General features: G+C 37.0%; 1 protein-coding gene across 2 annotated transcripts in view; it reads left to right on the top strand.

Annotated features, from left to right (window-relative positions):
• LOC104093180 (bidirectional sugar transporter SWEET12-like) overlaps nt 1–21,530 on the top strand; it is a 74,176-nt gene extending 52,646 nt beyond the window's left edge. Inside the window, exons 1-6 of one of the 2 annotated variants that reach the window (XM_009598900.4) lie at nt 19,239–19,402; nt 20,032–20,068; nt 20,156–20,366; nt 20,445–20,606; nt 20,708–20,827; nt 20,950–21,530. In XM_009598900.4, coding sequence (XP_009597195.1) covers nt 19,366–19,402; nt 20,032–20,068; nt 20,156–20,366; nt 20,445–20,606; nt 20,708–20,827; nt 20,950–21,258 — 876 coding nt within the window. In that variant the 5' untranslated portion in view covers nt 19,239–19,365 and the 3' untranslated portion in view covers nt 21,259–21,530. Of the gene's footprint in view, nt 1–19,238; nt 19,403–20,031; nt 20,069–20,155; nt 20,367–20,444; nt 20,607–20,707; nt 20,828–20,949 lie in introns of those variants that run through there. The other variant, XM_070197321.1, reaches the window with a different exon arrangement.
• The last annotated feature ends 2,001 nt before the right edge of the window (nt 21,531–23,531 follow it).

The following is a 23,531-nucleotide window of genomic DNA, read 5'->3' as shown; positions in this document are numbered from 1 at the left end:
GATGTGGTAAATAATATCATTGATGAAGACACCGCACATGGCATTTGGACAAGGTTGGAAAGCCTATACATGTCCAAAACGCTAACAAATAAATTGTACATGAAGAAGCAGCTATACGCTCTACACATGGGTGAATGTACGAATTTTTTGTCACATTTAAATGTGTTTAACGGACTAATCACACAACTCGCCAATCTCGGAGTGAAAATCGAGGAAGAAGATAAAGCCATCTTGATGTTGAACTCATTGCCATCTTCGTACGATAATCTGGCAACAACCATCCTGTACGGTAAGACTACCATTGAGTTAAAAGATGTCACATCGGCTCTTCTACTCAATGAGAAGATGAGAAAAAAGCCTGAAAATCAAGGACATGCTCTCATCACAGAAGGTAGAGGCAGGAGTTATCAAAAGAGTTCGAGCAACTATGGTAGATCCGGAACTCGTGGGAAGTCTAAGAACCGATCCAAATCAAAAGCTAGAAATTGCTACAATTATGATCAACCAGGTCACTTCAAAAGAGATTGCCCAAATCCAAGGAAAGAAAACGGTGAAACTAGTGGCCAGAAGAATGACGACAACACAACCGCTATGGTACAAAACAATGATAATGTTGTCCTCTGTATAAACGAGGAAGAGGAATGCATACACTTATCAGGTCTAGAGTCGGAATGGGTGGTTGTTACTATGCCACACCAGTAAGAGATCTTTTTTGCAAATATGTAGCAGGTGATTTCGACCTTATGAGAATGGGTAACACAAGTTACTCAAAGATTGCGGGGATCGGTGACATTTGTATCAAGACAAATGTCAGATGCACATTGGTTCTAAAGGACGTGCGACATGTACCTGATTTGCGGATGAACTTGATCTCGGGAATTGCTTTAGACCGAGATGGATACGATAACTATTTTGCAAATCAAAAGTGGAGACTCACCAAGGGATCATTGGTGATTGCAAAAGGAGTTGCTCGTGGCACGTTGTACAGGACAAATGCAGAAATATGCCAAGGTGAATTGAACACGGCACAAGATGAGATTTCTGGAGATTTGTGGCACAAAAGGATGGGTCATACGAGCGAGAAGAGATTGCAGATTCTTGCCAGGAAATCACTCATTTCTTATGCCAACGGTACAACGATAAAACCTTGTGACTACTGTTTATTTGGTAAGCAACATAGAGTCTCATTTCAGACATCGTCTGGAAGAAAATTGAATATACTTGATTTGGTATATTCTGATATTTGTGGTCCAATGGAAATTAAATCGATGGGTGGTAACAAATATTTTGTTACTTTTATTGATGATGCTTCATGAAAATTATGGGTTTATATTTTGAAAACCAAAGATCAGGTGTTTCAAGTTTTCCAGAAGTTTTATGTTATGGTGGAAATGGAGACATGTCAAAAGCTAAAGCGTCTCCGAAGTGACAATAGAGGTGAGTACACTTCAAGGGAATTTGAAGAGTATTGTTCGAGCCATGGTATCAGACATGAAAAGACAGTTCCTGGAACCCCACAACACAATGGCGTAGCCGAAAGGATGAACCGCACCATTGTGGAGAAGGTGAGAAGCATGCTCAGAATGGCTAAACTGCCTAAGTCATTTTGGGGTGAAGCAATTCAGACAGCTTGTTACCTGATCAATAGGAGTCCATCAGTTCCATTGGCCTTTGACATCCCAGAGAGAGTTTGGACCAACAAGGAGGTATCCTACTCGCATCTGAAGGTGTTCGGTTGCAGGGCTTTTGCACATGTACCAAAGGAGCAGAGAACAAAGCTAGATGATAAATCTGTTCCATGCATATTCATTGGATATGGAGATGAAGAGTTCAGATACAGATTGTGGGATCCTGTAAAGAAGAAGATCATCACAAGCAAAGATGTAGTCTTCCGAGAAAGTGAAGTTGGAACTGCTGATGATATGCCAGAGAAGGCCAAGAATGATATAATTCCTAACCTTATTACCATTCCTTCTACTTCTAAAAATCCCACAAATGCAGAAAGTAGGACCGACGAGGTTGCCCGAGCAGGGGGAGTAACCTGGTGAGGTTATTGAGCAGGGGGAGCAATTTGATGATGATGTCGAACAAGTGGAGTACCCCACTCAGGAAGAAGAACAACCTCAACCTCGGAGGAGATCAGAGAGGCCAAGGGTAGAGTCATCCAAGTACCCTTCTACAGAGTATGTCCTCATCAGTGATGAAGGCGAGCCGGAAAGTCTTAAGGAGGTGCTGTCTCATCCAGAAAAGAACCGGTGGATGAAAGCCATGCAAGAGGAGATGGAATCTTTGCAGAAAAATGGCATGTACAAGCTAGTTGAACTTCCAAAAGGTAAAAGACCACTTAAATGTAAGTGGGTCTTTAAACTCAAGAAGGATGGAAATGACAAGTTGGTCAAATACAAAGCTCGATTGGTGGTTAAAGGCTTTGAATAGAAAAAAGGTATTGATTTTGACAAAATTTTCTCACCTGTTGTCAAAATGACTTATATTCGAACAATCTTGAGTTTAGCAGCTAGCCTAGATCTTGAAGTGGAGTAGTTGGATGTGAAAATTGCATTTCTTCATGGAGATTTGGAAGAGGGGATTTATATGGAGCAATCAGAAGGATTTGAAGTAGCTGAAAGGAAACACATGGTGTGCAAACTGAATAAGAGTCTTTATGGGTTGAAGCAGGCACCAAGGCAGTGGTACAAGAAGTTTGACTCATTCATGAAAAGTCAAACTTACACAAAGACATATTCTGATCCATGTGTATATTTCAAAAGATTTTCTGAAAATAACTTTATTATATTATTGTTGTATGTGGATGACATGTTAATTGTAGGAAAAGACAAAGGGTTGATCGCAAAGTTGAAGGGAGATCTGTCCAAGTCATTTGATATGAAGGATTTTGGCCCAGCACAACAAAATTTAGGCATGAAGATAGTTCGAGAGCGAAAAAGCAGAAATTTGTGGCTGTCTCAGGAGAAGTACATTGAACGTATACTGGAACGCTTCAACATGAAAAATACTAAGCCAGTCAGCACACCTCTTGCTAGTCATCTAAAGTTGAGCAAGAAGATGTGTACTACAACAGTAGAGGAGAAAGAGAACATGGCTAGAGTTCCTTATTCTTCTGCAGTCGGAAGCTTGATGTATGCAATGGTATGCACTAGACCTGATATTGCTCACGCAGTTGGTGTTGTCAGCAAATTTCTTGAAAATCCTGGAAAAGAACACTGGAAGCAGTCAAGTGGATACTCAGGTACCTGAGAGGTACCATGAGAGATTGTTTGAGCTTTGGAAGATCTGATCCAATCTTGAAGGGCTATACAGATGCTGATATGGCATGTGACATTGATAATAGAAAATCCACTACTAGATATTTATTCACATTTTCAGGGGGAGCTATATCATGGAAGTCGAAGTTGCAGAAGTATGTCGCACTCTCTACAACTGAAGCAGAGTATATTGTCGCTACTGAAGCTGGCAAGGAGATGATATGGTTGAAACGGTTCCTTCAAGAGCTTGGATTGCATCAGAAGAAGTATGTCGTCTATTGTGACAGTCAAAGTGCAATAGACCTTAGCAAGAACTCCATGTACCATGCAAGGACCAAATACATCGATATGAGATATCACTGAATTCGAAAAATGGTAGAGAATGTGTCACGACCCCAAATTCCCTCCGTAGGATGTCGTGATGGCACCTAGTCTCTAAGACTAGGTAAGCCTATCAATGCAGAATAATAATAAATATCTGAAATAATTAAACTACAATTCAAACAATATCAACTCCCAAAACCCGGTAGAAATAAGTCACAAGCTTCTAAGAATTTATTCTCAATGTCTCTATATGTCAAGGTCTAGATAAAATATAAGGAAGCAACATAAAATGATAGAAGGGGACTCCGGAGTCTGCGAACGCTGGCAGATATAACTCGAAGTCTCCGTGCGCAGGTAACTCAATGACGTCTAGGCTGGTAAAATATACCTGGATCTGCACAAAAAGATGTGCAGAAGCATAGTATAAGTACACCACAGCGGTACCCAGTAAGTGCCAAGCCTAACCTCGGTAGAGTAGTGACGAGGTCAGGTGAGGCCCTACTGGAATATAATAATGGCATGGTAAAATATTTATCAATGTAGTAAAATAAAATGACATTGAAAATGAATCAAATAGTATGTCACATTTAATGACACCAAATAATTACAAATAATATCTCGTGGAAATCAAAACAGAATTTTCTTCAACTTTATGAAAATCACAATAATAATCAAAGGCAACTACAGCCATAAATCAATATCAACAAGAGCACTCCCGAGGTACCACCTCGTAGTCCCAAATCATAAATAAATTCACAATATCTCATTTCCTTATATCACCGCGGGAGCCTTCACAATTAATTTAAAGAAAATATTTTTTCCGAAATAGCATCCCGCGTTTTAGCCACCCTTATCACACCGCATGACTTCTAGTAGTTCCCCTACTAGCCACGCGTATCAAGCCACCCTTATCTCACCACATGCGTTTCAACACCCAGACCTTATACCACCGCATGCGTATCAATATCACAATTTGCACCTCAAATGCTCAAATAATTTAACTTGCCAAAATAATTCAACAATAATATTTTTCCACAATAAAGAGCTCACAGCTCATGCCAAAATAAATCATCAATAATAGTTTGCCACAATAAAGAGCTCACGGCTCATGCCAAAATAAATCATCAATAATAGTTTTTCACAATAAAGAGCTCACGGCTCATGCCAAAATAAATCATCAATAATAGTTTTCCACAATAAAGAGCTCACAGCTCATGTCAAAATAATTCATCAATAATATTCTTCCACAATAAAGAGCTCACGGCTCCCTCACAATGAGTATAAAAATATTCAGGAGTAAATAATTTAGGAAAATAATATTTCAAAATCTTTAATACGTTGCTTCAATATCAAGTTTAAAAATGTCAAATACTTCATATTAATAATATTTAATTTAAAAAAAATCAACCTTCAAATAATGCACAGAATAAAAGAAACCAAGTTTCAACTAAACAGGTAAAATAATTAGTAAGAAAAGATCAAACAAATTTGAAGTATATATCTCACATCAATGATGGAGAATATAACAAGATAAAATAATTTAATAAATGCGCAACAGTGATCTACACAATTTAAAAATATAATTTTCACAATTTAACTCGTGTACACACTCGTCACCTCGTGCACACGACTTTCAACACATTTCAATAATCACATCAATACCAATCCTAGGGGAAATTTCCCCCACACAAGGTTAGACAAGTTACTTACCTCGACTTGCTCTAATTTAACCAAGTATTATGCCTTTTCCTCGATTTTCCGACTCCGATCAACTCGTATCTAGTCATAATTAATTCGATACAGTCAACAAAAATTATAGTAACCAGTTTCATAAGAAAAAATTGCATTTTCATTAAAATCCGAAATTAGCTTAAAATTTGCCTGTGGGGCCCACATCTCGGAATCCGGCGAAACTTATAAAATCCGATAACCCATTCAATTACGAGTCCACCCATACCAATTTTACCAAAATCCGATAATAACTCGACCTCCAAATCTTAAATTTTCGTTTTTGGAAGATTTTACAAAAATCTTGATTTTTCTTCCATAAATTCACGGATTCATGATGTAAATGAGTATGAAATCATGAAATATAATCAATATAGGATAAGGAATACTTACCCCAATATTTTCCCGTGAAAATCGCCCAAAAATCGCCCAAGAACCGTGCTCCAAAAATTCAAAACGAAATGAATGAAATGAGCATTTTTGGTCCTTAAGTTTCTGCCAATCCGTCACTAAAAGTCCATTTTTCGTCACTAAAAGTCTACCAGAAATAACTCTACCAGTCTTATTTCAATTGATCATAACTTTATGTACAAATATCCAAATGATAAATGGTTTAACTTTCTGGAAACTAGAATCCACCGACTACAACTTTTGTGTTTTGCAATTATTCTGATTCCTTATGCATTGCGAGATATAAGCTCCCAAAGTCGGCTGTATGTATCAGAATTTCTGGCGAAATTTCTGGCGAAACTGCTCTACCAGCCTTCATTCAATCCATCATAACCTTCTGTACAAATGTCCAAATAATGCATAGTTTAACCTTCTGGAACCTATATTCATACGACTACAACTTTCATGTTTTGCACATTTTCTAATTCCTTATGCATTGCGAGATATAAGCTTCCAAACTTGGCTCCACGCACGGAATTTCTGCAACAGAAATTTCTGCAAACAAAAATTTCCAGCACTTTGTCCGAAATCCATTCCGTTTACCTTCCGAAATCCACCCGAGACCCTCGAGACCTTAACCAATTATTTCAACATGTCCCAAAATATCATACGAACTTAGTCGAGGCTTCAAACTACATCAAACCATATCAAAACGACGAATCACATCTCAAATCAAAATCAATGAACTTTGAACTTTCAAATTCTATATCTTGTGTCGAAACATATCAAATCAATTCGGAATGACTTCAAATTTTTCACACAAGTCATAAATGACATAACTGAGCTATGAAAATTTTCAGAATCAGATTTCGACCCCGATATCAAAAAGTCAACCCCTCGGTCAAACTTCCCAAAAATTTAACTTTCGGCATTTCAAGCCTAATTCTACTACGGACTTCCAAATAAAATTCCGATCACGCTCCTAAGTCCAAAATCACAATACGGAGCTGTTGGAATCATCAAAATTCTATTCCGGGATCGTTTGCACATAATTTGACATCCGATCACTATTTAAACTTAAAAATTTAATTTTTCATCAAAATTCCATATCTCGGGCTAGGGACCTCGGAATTTGATTCCGGGCATACGCCTAAGTCCCAAATCACGATACAAACCTACCAAAATTGTCAAAATACTGATCCAGGTCTGTTTGCTAAAAATGTTGACCTAAGTCAACTCAGTTGAGTTTTAAAGCTCTAATTCACATTTTAATTCATTTTTCACCTGAAAACTTTCCGAAATTTTTTTACAGACTGCACACTCAAGTCGAGTAATGGTAAATAGTGCTTAGATAACATAACTAATCATTAAATTTAAAGATGATATTTTGGGTCATCACATTCTCCACCTCTAAAATAAACGTTCGTCCTCGGACGGAGTTAGAAAAAGTACCTAAGCTGGTGAATAAGTGTGGATAACATATGCGCATATCATGCTCGGTCTCCCAAGTCGCCTCCTCGACTGGATGACCCGTCCACTGACCCTTCCCGGAAGCAATGTTCTTTGACCTCAGCTTTCAAACATGCCTATCCAAAATAGCCATTGGTTCCTCAACATAAGATAGATTCTTGTCCAACTGAACCGAACTGAAGTCTAGCACATGAGACGGATCCCCGTGATATTTTTGAAGCATAGAAACATGGAATACCGGATGACCGGTAAAGAGACTAGGTGGTAGTGTAAGTTTGTAAGCCACCTCTCCAACTCTCTCAAGAATCTCAAAAGGCCCAATATACCTAGGGTTCAAATTGTCCTTCTTCCCGAACCTTATCACACCCTTCATAGACGAAACCCGGAGCAATACCCGCTCACCAACCATGAATGCAACATCATGAACCTTCCGATTCGCATAACTTTTCTGTCTAGATTGGGCTATACGAAGTCAATCCTAAATCAACTTAACCTTTTCCAAGGCATCCTGAACCAAGTCTGTACCCAAAAGTCTAGCCTCGTCTGGTTCGAACCAACCCACTGGAGACCGGCATCGCCTACCATACAAGGCCTCATACGGAGCCATCTGGATGCTTGACTGGTAACTGTTGTTATAAGCAAACTCTGCAAGTGGTAAGAACTGATCCCAAGCACCCCCAAAATCTATCACACACGCACGAAGCATATCCTCCAGTATCTGAATAGTGCGTTCGGACTGCCCGTCCATCTGAGGGTGAAATGCTGTACTCAACTTTACCCGGGTACCCAACTCACGCTGTACTGCCCTTCAAAACCGTGAGGTAAACTGTGTACCCCGGTCAGAGATGATAGATACTGGTACACCGTGAAGTCTGATAATCTCGCGAATATATACCTGAGCCAGCTGCTCTGAAGAGTAAGTAGTAATCACAGGAATGAAATGAGCTGATTTGGTCAGCCTATCCACAATCACCCAAACTGCGTCCAACTTTCGCTGAGTCCGTGGGAGCCCAACAATGAAATCCATAGTGATCCTCTCCCATTTCCATTCTGGAATCACTAACTTCTGAAGCAATCCACTAGGTCGTTGATGCTCATATCTCACTTGTTGACAATTTAGACACCGAGCTACATACTCCACTATGTCTTTCTTCATCTTCCTCACACCAATAATATTGCCTCAAGTCCTGCTACATCTTCGTAGCACCCGGATGTATGGAGTACCGCGAATTATCAGCCTCCTGGAGAATCAATTCACGAAAACCATCTACATTAGGCACACATAGCCTACCCTGCATCCGAAATACATCTTCATCTCCAATAGTGACTTCCTTGGTATCGTCGTGCTGAACTGTGTCCTTAAGGACAAGTAGATGGGGGTCATCATACTGACATTCCCTGATACGATCATAAAGTGAAGACTGGAAAACCACGCAAGCCAAAATTTGACTCGGCTCGGAAACATCCAATCTAACAAACTTGTTGGCCAAAGCCTGAACATCCATAGCTAAAGGCCTCTCTGCTACCGGTAAATATGTTAAGCTACCCAAACTCTCTGCCTTACGACTCAAGGCATCGGCCACCACATTGGCCTTCCCCGGATGATAGAGAATGGTGATATCATAATCCTTAAGCAACTCTAACCATCTTCGCTGCCGCAAATTAAGATCCTTCTATTTAAACAGATGCTGTAGACTCCGGTGATCAGTGTAGATTTCACAATGGACACCGTACAAATAATGCTGCCAAATTTTTAAGGCATGAACAATAGCTGCTAACTCCAGGTCATGTACAGGATAATTCTTTTCATGCACCTTTAACTGTCTGGATGCGTAAGCAATTACCCTACCGTCTCGCATCAACACTGCGCCGAGACCAATACGTGACGCGTCACAATACACAGTATAAGATCCTGTACCTATAGGTAATACCAATACTGGGGCTGTAGTCAAAGCTGTCTTGAGCTTTTGGAAGCTTTCCTCACATTCCTCGGTCCATCTGAATGGAGCGCCCTTCTGGGTCAATCTGGTCTTAATAGTTGTTCATAATCAATTACCGAATCATCAATTAACTTCATGTTAACGAAAATCTCATTTCAAACTTTCACAATACTGATAATGAGACACGAGGCATGAAGACCTCAAACTTATTTACTCAAATTAACGAGTCACATTTAACGCCACCTAGGCGGGCACCTACCTCGTAGGTTAAAAATTAATAATTACCACACAAATTTGACAACTATGCACAGAGAATTTCATATAAGAATTTTCAAATAAGCCTAACAGGCATGACTCCTATTAGTACTATAGTACAAATTTAATTTCACAAGGGAGAACTTAAACACAAGAATTTTCCTCACAAGGATCTCGTCCTTATATAACTTCCACCGCAGCTCGTAGCCCGGTTTAAACATATCAGTTTATATTAAAATGCGAGGATCTCGACCTCGGTTCTAAATCACAAGTAATATGCACATTGTACCAATTGAAAATTTCCATTTTCTCCTTTTAAATAATTTCGGTTACACCAAATCACAACACATAATGAACCCCATACCGGTAAGGCATATAATTCACAATTTGTAATTAATTATTCAGAATTTACATCAAAATTTACCGAAATAAGTAACAGAAAGCCACATTTAGCCTCGCAGCTCTTATTAGTGACCAACACGAAATGATAGGCGTAGTTATCTCCATAAAATCTCCCAACAGGGGTAAACACATAAGTAAATTATAGAATTATAAAGCTCACTCATAAGTGGAGCACAATAGGAAGACTCGTTTCGATATTGAGAACCGAATCAACTTAAGGAAATTATTCCTTTATATTAAATCGAGGTCGTACCTGTAACGACACCATCTGATGTAGCGACCTCTGCCATACCGTAAAATAAATATATCAACGGCTGGGTCTCCACCTCTAGGACGCCTTTTACCCGTCTGTCCTCCACCCTTAACTGGTCGTGTGGGTGGTGTAGTAACTGCAATGGGACACGTAGCCTGAGTGCTTTGATGAAATATGTCTCTCCCAAGTTTGGGACAATTTTCTTATAATGTGCCTAGTATCACCGTATTCATAACAACCCTTTCGCGGGTTAGGCTGCTCATATTGAGTCTGTGCAGATAACTGGAATAACAATTGTAGGAACTCATGTCGGTGGTGCATTAAAAGAACTTACTGGAGCACCCCGAGTAATCCGATGTGCGGACTCGACTGGCCGACTGGCCGAGCCCCCTCCATAATGATTTATACTTGCAGAGTAGAATCCACCGAATCCCCCAGAACCTTGAGACGTCTTGGTCTCCTTAGCTTCCCTTCTTTTTTTTTTCTTTTTTTTCTTTTCACCCCGAACACATTCTAATATTTTGGCAATTTGTACAACTAGCAGAAATGAAGTATCATCTTGTAGCTCCCGAGTCGTACAAAATTTTATGATCATAATTGAGTTCTTTAATGAGTCTATGGACTCGCCCTCTGGCTGTAGGAAGCAAAGTAGGAGTATGACGGGCTAACTTATTGAACTTGATGGCATATTCTGACACCGTCAATGGTGACCTAACGCAACTGTTCATACCCTATGCGCCACGGATTACGGAGAGTCTGGGATACAAACTCTTTCAAAAGCATTTCTGAGAACTGAGCCAAGTGGGCGGTGTTGCATTGGCTGGTCTGCCCTCTTCATAGGCTTTCTACGAACACCGGTGGAGAATTATCTCTCCCAAGGCAAATTTCTTCTTTTGTTATGCTGACTCAACACTGTAGAGCTGACTCATTTCTTAACATACTCTTCGATTCTTCTTTGGGGTAACCCTTACCCCTATTTATAAACAACGATCACAAAAGTAGAGCTATATACAGACAAATCTTGGCACGAACCACGTAGTCCATAATCTCGTCAACAACTGTACTTCCTCTAAAGCACCCTAAAATCCGCAACCGTAACGTCCACGCTGAGTAGACCTTTTGTAAATTAAAAGTTGTTTCTATAACTCCTTTGGTACTGAAGTAAAGGATTATTAAGGAGGCGGACATACCGCAAGTCCTAACCTTATCCTCTACAAAATCTCAGGTTTTAAACATATGTAAATTTTAGGGAACCTTTCAGTACCACATATATACATTTCAGGCCAAAACTGATATAATACATGACCCCGCAATCCACCCATTGGTAGTGGACGGCGTAAAGTTATAGGCCACAATAATAACCTTCACAACTCGTATAAATCAACCAGACGCCAATGTCAGTTGCACCCCGCACATGATTCACTAGGTGATCTCTCAATACGCCCACATCTTCAGTCGGAACCACACGTTAAGGCAATGTTTGAGCATCTCTGGCTCCCTCGTAGTGCATATGCGGTATCACGAATCGTCGACGCACAACTGATATTGAGTGCGCAATGTCATACACGAGTGGATACAAAGGAATATAAGATATATGTTTCAAGCTAAATCAATGCCGCACGATAAGGAGTCAAAGAAGTGAATATTTCCTAACAGTTCCATAGCCTCTCGAAGATAAGTACAGACGTCTCCGTACCGATCTGCAAGACTCTACTAAACCTGCTTGTGACTCATGACACCTATGAACCCAGTGCTCTGATACCAACTTGTCACGATCCCAAATTTCCTCCGTAGGATATCGTGATGGCACCTAGTCTCTAAGACTAGGTAAGCCTATCAATGCGGAATAATAATAAATATCTGAAATAATTAAACTACAATTCAAACAATTTCAACTCCCAAAACCCGGTAGAAATAAGTCACAAGCTTCTAAGAATTTATTCTCAATGTCTCTATATGTCAAGGTCTAGATAAAATATAAGGAAGCAACATAAAATGATAGAAGGGGACTACGGAGTCTGCGGACACTGGCAGATATACCTCGAAGTCTCCGTGCGCAGGTAACTCAATGACGTCAAGGCTGGTAAAATATACTCGGATCTGCACAAAAAGATGTGCAGAAGCGTAGTATGAGTACACCACAGCGGTACTCAGTAAGTGCCAAGCCTAACCTCGGTAGAGTAGTGACGAGGTCAGGTGAGGCCCTACTGGAATATAATAATGGCATGATAAAATGTTTATTAATGTAGTAAAATAAAATGACATTAAAAATGAATCAAATAGTATGTCACATTTAATGACACCAAATAATTGCAAATAATATCTCGTGGAAATCAAAACAGAATTTTCTTCAACTTTATGAAAATCACAATCATAATCAAAGGCAACTACAGCCATAAATCAATATCAACAAGGGCACTCCCGAGGTACCGCCTCGTAGTCCCAAATCATAAATAAATTCATAATATTTCATTTTCTTATATCACCGCGGGAGCCTTCACAATTTATTTAAAGAAAATATTTTTCCCGAAATAGCATCCCGCGTTTTAGCCACCCTTATCACACTACATGACTTCTAGTAGTTCCCCTACTAGTCACGCGTATCAAGCCACCCTTATCTCACCGTATGCGTTTCAACACCCAGACCTTATACCACCGCATGCGTATCAATATCACAATTTGCACCTCAAGTGCTCAAATAATTTAACTTGCCAAAATAATTCAACAACAATATTTTTCCACAATCAAGAGTTCACAGCTCATGCCAAAATAAATCATCAATAATAGTTTGCCACAATAAAGAGCTCACGGCTCATGCCAAAATAAATCATCAATAATAGTTTTTCACAATAAAGAGCTCACAGCTCATGTCAAAATAATTCATCAATAATAGTTTTCCACAATAAAGAGCTCACAGCTCATGTCAAAATAATTCATCAATAATATTCTTCCACAATAAAGATCTCACGGCTCCCTCACAATGAGTATAAAAATATTCAAGAGTAAATAATTTAGGAAAATAATATTTCAAAATCTTTAATACGTTGCTTCAATATCAAGTTTAAAAATGTCAAATGCTTCATATTAATAATATTTAATTTAAAGAAAATCAACCTTCAAATAATGCACAGAATAAAAGAAACCAAGTTTCAACTAAACAGGTAAAACAATTAGTAAGAAAAGATCAAACAAATTTGAAGTATATATCTCACATCAATGATGAAGAATATAACAAGATAAAATAATTTAATAAATGCGCAACAGTGATCTACACAATTTAAAAATATAATCTTTCGCAATTTAACCCGTGTACACACTCGTCACCTCGTGCACACGACTTTCAACATATTTTAATAATCACATCAATACCAATCCTAGGGAAAATTTCTCCCACACAAGGTTAGACAAGTCACTTACCTCGACTTGCTCCAATTTAACCAAGTATTATGCTTTTTCCTCGAATTTCTGACTCCGATCGACTCGTATCTAGTCATAATTAATTCGATACAGTCAACAAAAATTATAGTAATCAGTTTCATAAGAAAATATTGAATTTTCATTAAAATCCGAAATTAGCTTAAAATTTTCCCGTGGGGCCCACATCTTGGAATCCGGCGAAACTTATAAAATCCGACAACCCATTCAATTACGAGTCCACCCATATCAATTTTACCAAAATCTGATAACAACTCGACCTCCAAATCTTAAATTTTTGTTTTTGGAAGATTTTGCAAAAATCTTGATTTTTCTTCCATAAATTCACGGATTCATGATGTAAATGAGTATGGAATTATGAAATATAATCAATATAGGATAAGGAACACTTACCCCAATGTTTTTCCGTGAAAATCGCCCAAGAACCGTGCTCCAAAAATCCAAAACGAAATGAATGAAATGAGCATTTTTGGTCCTTAAGTTTCTGCCAATCCGTCACTAAAAGTCCATTTTTCGTCACTAAAAGTCTACCAGAAACAACTCTACCAGTCTTACTTCAATTGAACATAACTTTATGTACGAATGTCCAAATGATAAATGGTTTAACTTTCTGGAAACTAGAATCCACCGACTACAACTTTTGTGTTTTGCAATTATTCTGATTCCTTATATATTGCGAGATATAAGCTCCCAAAGTCGGCTGCATGTATCAGAATTTCTGGCGAAATTTCTGGCGAAACTGCTCTACCAGCCTTCATTCAATCCGTCATAACTTTCTGTACCAATATCCAAATAATGCATAGTTTAACCTTCTGGAACCTATATTCATACGACTACAACTTTCATGTTTTGCATATTTTCTAATTCCTTATGCATTGCGAGATATAAGCTTCCAAACTTGGCTCCACGCACGGAATTTCTGCAACAGAAATTTCTGCAAACAGAAATTTCCAGCACTTTGTCCGAAATCCATTCCGTTTACCTTCCGAAATCCACCCGAGACCCTCGGGACCTTAACCAATTATTCCAACATGTCCCAAAATACCATACGAACTTAGTCGAGGCTTCAAACTATATCAAACAATATCAAAACGACGAATCGCACCTCAAATCAAAATCAATGAACTTTGAACTTTCAAATTCTATATCTTGTGTCGAAACACATCAAATCAATTCGGAATGACTTCAAATTTTGCACACAAGTCATAAATGACATAACTGAGCTATAAAAATTTTCAGAATCGGATATCGACCTCGATATCAAAAAGTCAACCCCTCGGTCAAACTTTCCAAAAATTCAACTTTCGGCATTTCAAGCCTAATTTTACTACGGACTTTCAAATAAAATTTCGATCACGCTCCTAAGTCCAAAATTACCATACGGAGCTGTTGGAATCATCAAAATTCTATTCCGGGATCGTTTGCACATAATTTGATATCCGATCACTATTTAAACTTAAACTTTTAATTTTTCATCAAAATTCCATATCTCGGGCTAGGGACCTCGGAATTTGATTTCGGGCATACGCCTAAGTCCCAAATCACGATACAAACCTACAAAAATTGTCAGAATACTGATCCAGGTCTGTTTGCTAAAAATATTGACCAAAGTCAACTCAGTTGAGTTTTAAAGCTCTAATTCACATTTTAATTCATTTTTCACCTGAAAACTTTCCGAAAATTTTTTACGGACTGCACACTCAAGTCGAGTAATAGTAAATAATGCTTAGATTACATAACTAATCATTAAATTTAAAGATGATATTTTGGGTCATCACAGAATGAATCTCTAAAAGTCTTGAAGATCCATACAAGTGAGAATCCTTCGGATATGCTGACCAAGGTGGTACCAAGAGACAAGTTCGAGCTATGCAAAGAACTTGTCGGCATGAACTCTATATGAAAAAATGGAGTTACCTCCTTCAGGTGCATGGGACTGGAGGGGGAGATTTGATGGGTCCATCCCATGTGTAAGGAAGACATCTTTCTTTTTGGCTTTGAAATGTCAAGCCAACTAAAGGAATAGTAAGGAAGATTTTATGGCAAATATTTCTTTGATTTCACATTGAATATTTGACTCTTGTCAAATTCATGAGATCATTGATGACATCAATGAAGCAATCCTAAACACTATAGATAGGTGTCTTGCTCTCATTGTAAAATACACCAACAAAGAGAGAAAGAAAGAGTGAGGCATCACAGACAAGGTATAAGAAAATAGTTTGTGAGAAAAATAAAGACTGAGCGATATCGTAGTGAGGTGGGAATGTCAAAAGAGGGTTATTTCTTTTGAGTGTTGTAGTGGTCTTTGGAGTATTTTACTCGGATCTACAAAGTGTAAAATTCCTTGCTATAGTGATATCAGTTGCTCCTCTCAAGGCCGTGGTTTTTTCCTTATTCAAAAGGGTTTTCCATGTAAAAATCTTGGTATCGTTATCACTCTTTTATTCTTGTTAATTACCGAATCTCGGTGCTATGTTATTATTTCGCTTTTAGTACCGTGACTATTATTTATGTGAGGGGGTTTATTCCCAACATAACACGTTCCACAATTATATGTAGCAAGAGAAGAAGACGGCTTAAAACATCTTGGGTTCAGATGCTCAATTAAGAGCGGAGCTAGAAGCCGATATATGGGTTAGGTCAAACCCAATTAATTTAATTTAAACTTTGTATGTGTATTAAAAAATTTATTAAATATATAAATAATCAATAAGAGATACGTATTGGCTCTTAAATTTGTGAGAACAGTATTGATGTCACCTTAAAGTTTAGACTGTTGTTGTCAATTGTGATTATTTTTCTCTAAGCGAAAAAGAGAGGGCTTTCTTTGATAAAAATAAAGGAAAAAAAGGGATTTTCTTTTTCATCTATGCGCGACATATTTGTTGATTGTGGTTGGGTTTATTAATTAGGTAATAAACATGTGCCACATTTATTGTGGTAGAGTTTTCAGAGGAGATAATTAATGTCTATGTCTAATCTATCTGATAATCCAATTTTTGGGTTAAATGTTCAATAAAATTTCACAGAGTTGGCATCAATTGAAGCCCAACTACTTCATAGCAAAACATATTAGGCTAAAGTCTAACATGTCACAAGCATTTACAAATTTAACAAACATAGATAAATTGGACCCATTTCATTTCATAGTACATCATACAGATATATGACACATTACTAGGACTAGATAAGCTTACTAAAGCTTAGCATATCCTAATTTCATATTTTGGTCCCACATTAGGATCAAATGCAAGTACAGCAAATTGGATCCATGTTTAAATTTAGGGATGCCTAATTACTACTTGTAGTTGTAGATGGAGAGGTAAGACATTATTTCCGTCTTCTCCATGTCTTCTCTGTTTTGTTACTAGTAACATACGGGGTCAGAAATAGTGGGCACAGTATGAGATAGTTCAGAAATGAAGATATTCGGGATAAGCTGGGATAATTTCTGTGGTGGACAAGATACGGGAAGAGAGACTGAGATGGTTCAGACAGGTTGTCAATGGTGGGTCCAAGAAGAGGTAGAGATAAACAGAAAAAGTATTGGGGAAGGATGATTAGACAGGATATGGTACATCTTTAGCTTACCGAGGACATGACTATTGATAGGAGGGTGTGGATGTCGAAAATTAGAGTAGAAGGTTAGTAGGTAGTCTAACGTTTTTCCTTCCGGGTCCATGCCTGTAATTTTAGTATTATTCTCGTACTTTTTTATTCTTAGATTGTCTATTAATTACTACTTGATGTTACTTTTATTGGAATATACTATTAACCATTTGGTTTAGCTATATATAGTAATATATTTTATTCTTTATGAAATAATTGTTCATTTGATTTATCCAATTCATCAAAGTATTATTTTAAATATTCTTTATGGAATAATTATTTATTTAATTTATCCAATTCATTGAAGTATTATTTTAAATAAATTATTTGTTACATGTGTGTCCTTTAATTGTGTAGTAGACAATTTAGTGTATGGAGTCTTAGCTCATGCACAAAAGATTTAATTGTGGGTTCTCTTATAAATTATGTTTACAATCGAAGATATTGTTCGGCAAAATATCTTGATAATTGTAGCACAAGATTAAAGTATAATTTATCTTGATTATGAGAGTGGTTTTACTTCAATTTCTTGTACTAGTATACTTAGTGTATATTGCATGAACCAAGTAGAGAAAAAATATTTTGTACTGAATATATAAAGTATTTTATTTTTGATTCATAAAATGAGCTTATACTCCTAATCTTGATTTATGTTATTATGATCAATGTGATTTTTTTTTATTGTTTTAATTTATCAAGGGTACAACTCTATTTTGAGTTAGTGTATGCCTAATAGATTGGAGAATAAGGAATGACATTTGTGAAATAATAATTAGTTGATAGAATCCATGACTCAACCTTGAGTTTGATAATACCCCTTTATGTAAGCTTTCATGAAAATCGGCCGATGAATTTTGTATCCGTTATATGAAATAGTTTAAGCGGAAGTATAAAGGATTTAATTAGTTGATTAAATTAAATTGTAAGTGATTTAGTTTAATTTAATAGTATTTTTAATCTTAATACGGGGAGTTAAAATAAGTATTGGTGAATTTTTAAAATTCATATTGAGGAGTTCAATTGCAGTTTTTTAGTGCAATAAACTGTGATTAATTATAGTAGGATTTAATTCACTCCAAATTTTCGAATTAATATTATAATTGGTAGCCTCTTATTATTTATGTGGTCAGTGCTATACCTATAAAAACCTTAGCAGACTTGAGAAAGAAGTTACTTGGGAGAAAAGTTCTCTATTTGAGTTGGATAAGGATTCTACTACCCTAGCATAATCCTACACGTGTTTGGGGTTGTTTTGGCTTAATTTCGTGTGCTACAAATAGAAGACTAGTTTCACCTAATAACTCACTTTGCAGAGTAGTAATATTTGACCACACAAGTATTTCTGTCTAAGGCTTACTAGGAGCATAGCTGAAACTGTAATCCTGGATTCTTGCCATGTGAACAAGTTGTGAAATTTTTTCGAAAGGTTAGTGTTTCTAATCTTTGTAATTAAATCATTGTCTAGATTACATGTATGTTATTTATGCGTGCTTCCGCTGCCCTGCTTCGGTTCTACTATTAGTTTGCTATTGTTAATGCTTCTTTTTCCTTGACTTTTTTACTATTGCATTTTTCTTTTCTAAATTACTGTATTTATGCTTACCTTGAGCCAATGGTCTATTAGAAATAACTTCTCTACCTGTACAAGGTAAATATAAGGTTTGTGTATACACTACCCTACTCAGACCACTTTATGATATTACACGAGGTATGTTATTATCGTACCATACTGGTTCGGATCGTTGGCCTAAACCCCCACCATAATGGTGAGATTATATTTTTTAAAAATATCCTAAATTCGTCAGTCATTGCAGCAAATTAATCTTCTCAATAGCTGCACAAGGCTGCATTTCCCTAACTCTATTATTGATGTAAATCCAAAGCTTTAATTGGCCCCTCCGTCATTTCTGGACTGATTTTTGTTCGCTGATTTGGGTTCATTTCGTACAGAAAATAAAAGAGAATCAAACACCTTTAAAAAAAAAAAAAAAGCATGATGAGTTGTAGGTCTTAGTGCTGCTAAGGATTAGGGGATGACATAATAAAGAAGTGTTCTGGGACCCTTGAATTTTGATGATATTGCCATTATTGCACCCTCACACCTCTGAGTGCTTTTCTATCTAATTCCCACCCCTTGCTTGTATAAATATGTCAACCTAGCATTAATCCTCATTTCACAGCCAAGTACAAATTAAAACTTGCTAGTTTTTTGCAACTCTAGCATTTTGGGTGAGAGACTTGAGTGCTAGAAATATTCAATTCTTGGCTAGAAACATACTTAAATTAAAAAGAGATGTCTGGTCACTGGGCTTTTGCTTTTGGTGTTCTTGGTAAATAAAGCCTCTTTTCTCCTTCTTGCTTCTTGAATTGTTAGATATTCCTAGTTGAATTCTTAAATATCAAAAGCCTCTCCTTCCTTCTCTCTCTTTTTCAAAAAAAAAAAAGAGATCTTTTAACATATTATTTTTCTTTGTGCTGAATATTTCATACTACTCCCTCAATTTCAGCTTGTACGAACCTTTTCTAAGTATGATACTCAAATTAACTTATATTTTATGCGAATTTGGACATAGATTTTTAAAGTTTTTTGAAATAAAATTTACATATTTAGAATTACATAAAAGTACTATAAATCACATTCAAAATATTTAAAAGCTATTTGCAAAAAACATGATAGAAAAATCTTGTTTGACTCCCTAAATATTAATAATAGTAATAGTTTCATTCTTTCTTAAGTAGACAAGAGTGGGTTGCAGCCTAATTAGCTCATCTGCGTAAGTATGAGCACAATAACAAGTAGTGGATGTGTTTAAGCATATTCTCAGTAATTTACGCAGAATTTGTTTGATAATTGGTATGCGCCTTTCGAGCAAAATCACTTTAATTTTTTCCTAAAATATGTTCAAAGTCTTGCATGTCTTAAACTCATCGTTCATTTTTTTTCTTTTTCAACTTGCAGGTAACATTGTCTCGTTCATTGTGTTCCTTTCTCCACTGTGAGTTTCCATTTGCTTATAGTTTTGAAAATGTTCAGTTTTCTTGGTTTTTTTATCTGACTAACACTCATATTTTCACATTTGCAGGCCCACGTTCTATAGAATCTACAAGAAGAAATCAACAGAAGGCTATCAATCGATTCCTTATGTGGTTGCTCTCTTCAGTTCCATGCTTTGGATATACTATGCATTTCTCAAGACCAACACTACACTCCTCATCACTATTAACTCCTTTGGGGTCTTCATTGAAACTATCTACGTTGGTTTCTATCTGTTCTACGCACCAAAGAAAGCCAGGGTAGGGAATCAAGTACAAATTTTTTCTCCTTTAAGGAGTTCTTATATAACGTTAATCCTCACAATTTATTTGATGCAGGTCCAAACTATGAAGATGCTCCTATTATCAGTGGTGGGTGGCTTTGGTGCTATTGTTCTGGTTACCCAATTTCTATTCAAAGGAGCAGTTCGAGGGCAAGTGGTTGGATGGATTTGCCTTGTGTTTTCCTTGTGTGTGTTTGTAGCACCCTTAGGCATTGTGGTGAGGTTTTACGTACAAATATTTCAAAACGTGGTCGTCTTCTCTATTTTTTTCCCATGCATGAAGAATATAATGCTGATGATTTTTCTCATTTTATGCAGAGAAAAGTTATAAAAACAAAGAGTGTGGAATACATGCCACTGCTCCTATCAGTGTTTCTCACGTTAAGTGCAGTGATGTGGTTCTTCTATGGTCTTTTACTAAAAGACATTAACATTGCTGTAAGTTCTATTTTCAAGCTCATATATACCACTTTTCTACTTTCATGTATTTACGCAATGTTTACGTACGAAAAATATCTTGGATCTTAATTATGTAGTTTCCTTCTTGCTATATTTTATAGGCACCAAACGTATTGGGATTCATCTTTGGTATTGTCCAAATAGTGCTCTACGTAATATACAGCAAAAAGGAGAAGGCAAACCTAAAAGAGCCGAAACTTCCAGAGATACAAAAGCCAGCAGTGATTGTGGTGGATGAGAACATGAATAAGAAGAAGATTCCAGAACTAACACAGGAACAGATTATTGATATTGTGAAGCTTGGTTTACTGGTTTGCGCAGATAAAGTACACGTAGCATCGTGTCCGCATGATAATACATGCGCAGCTAAAGTAGAAAACATACCCAAGCTGCAAACTGTGAAAGCCTAAAATATACTACTACTCTTAGTAGAACTTCACTTCTGGAATTGGCAGTGATTTTAGTATAGATTCGCACCAATTCTTGTTATTCCTCTTCTTTTTCCTAATATCCTATGTGTTAGTACACAAGTTAATTTTTACTCATGTTTCGTGTAAGCTTTCTCTTGTGTACGCAGAAAGATGAAATGGTTGTCTTGATACTTATATAGAGAGAGGCTGCTGGTTGTGTTGGCTAGATTATATTCTGTAATTAATAGCAATAAAAGTGAACTTTTATCCAATCATTGCGTTAACGTTCTATTTAGGGTATCGTTTTTATGCCGTACTATCAGTAAACAGCAAGAATATTTTATTTTAAATCACACATATCTTATTTTCAGAAAATTTTACAAAATTGATCAGCTCGTGTCATCACATTTGTGCAAGCATGCAGTCCTGAAATGTGGGAGAGCAAGACACCTAAAGTGAATTACTTCTCGCGTTTCATTTTGTCTTAGTTTCACTGTACACTAATTTTATGAAAATAACAAAACTTTTGCGAGATTTGTTCATGGGCAGAAATAATGCATATTTAAAGTCGCATGAAAAAGTTGGCTCGTGACGTAAACAGTTTCTTTTTATAACTGTGGTGTTCAGTGGCGAGCCACATTGGTGTCTAGCAACACACCTTCGCCGAAATATTACACTATATTACTAGATAATTTTTATATTTTATGTATATTTACTATACGTTGACTTCCCTTGACTTTCGATGTAGCTAATTATTTATTTTGACACCTCTTGATGAAAATTCTGGCTCCGCCACTGGTGGTATTCAGACATGAAATTTGAACCTAAGACTTCATGATCCCCACTTTATTGACCACTATGCCACAATTGGAACCTAAGACCAGATAGTTTATTAATTGATTTGTAAGATTTTTCCTTTTGAAAGCGCAATTGGAATTTCAATCAACTTATTCTGTTAGCCACCATGAAATTATACAAAGAGCTGGTGTAACTTGTTCTCACTGCTTGTTATTTAATTTCTGCTGGCCAAAATGAAAATTATCGGTGTGCATAGTTTGTTAAAACAATCAAAGATAATATTTCCCCCTACCCTACCTTGTCGGACAAAACCTCTAACTGCAAAAAGGAGTATATTAAGGCCCAATCAAAGAAATTTTCCTAGGAGATTGTGCCGTGTATTTATTTCTTCAGGTAATTCTGTAAATGCATCTTAATTCTACATTCTAGTCACACTTTTCTTCTCTTATGTAATTAAATTACGTATGAATATTAGTAATATATATCAGTAAGGTGGGAGCACTACACGATTTTTCAAGATAATTTCTTGCTACTTAATTAACTTTTTAGCTTAATTCTTCTAGCCGGTACACCCAAATTTAAGTTTGATCGGTTACATATTTTTAAGTTTATCCATGTAGAAGACCTTACCAATTATACCTTTTCCAAGATTTTCAGATGGAATCCGCAAAATAGTAAAAGAGTTACATCTAAACTTAAAAAAGACTATTGTATTTCATTCTGGACCCCTTCTTTTTAGGGATCGGCTTTTGATTGCTTTTTTACTTTTTTTTGGTTTCTCGCTTGGTGTCCGGTATCCGCATGGGAGCCTGACTATATCTGTATATACGGATAAAAACCGAGATCATGATACGCTCCGGCCTCCAATAGGGTAAAACGAGCACGAGATATGATTGCAAAGGATCAGAATCGAAGCAAAGGTCTCATCGAGTCAGAATCTGAGGGCACGTTGTCTGCCTTTGCGAATATCGGGGTCATGATTCGAGATCGATCCAAATCCTGTAAGACTTCGGAGGACATTGTCGGGCAATCAAGCACGACCAACATAAGGCCGTAATATCCACGACCAGCCGAATATCACGGAGTGGATCTCGGCACGTATCGATGAAGAACCGGCAATCAATTAAATAGAAGATTTTTTTTTACCTTTTATAGAGTTGTACTTAGAGTAGGATTCCCCTACTATATAAAGGTGGGGGGGGGGGGGGGTCTGATAATTTAATAGGCATATTGTAACACACATTCCAAAGTAATATACTACTATTTTCACTGCTATTGCAAGCTCTTTCTCTCGTTCATCAATATTGTTCACAGTGAGCCCGGATCGAGGGTGAAGAAGTCTCTAAGGCTGGAATCATCCTCCTCGCATGGTTTGAATTTACTGTATCTTTACTTGCCTATTCTAACTCAATTTACCGTTTTGTATCGAATTAATCCGCATATCCTTAAAACCACTCACAAGTTTAATTGTTATC

The sequence above is a fragment of the Nicotiana tomentosiformis genome, chromosome 3 (assembly GCF_000390325.3).
Source record: "Nicotiana tomentosiformis chromosome 3, ASM39032v3, whole genome shotgun sequence".
Lineage (NCBI taxonomy): Eukaryota > Viridiplantae > Streptophyta > Magnoliopsida > Solanales > Solanaceae > Nicotiana > Nicotiana tomentosiformis.
The sequence above is the reverse complement of the archived record's forward strand: the minus strand, read 5'-3'. Positions and strand labels throughout refer to the sequence as shown.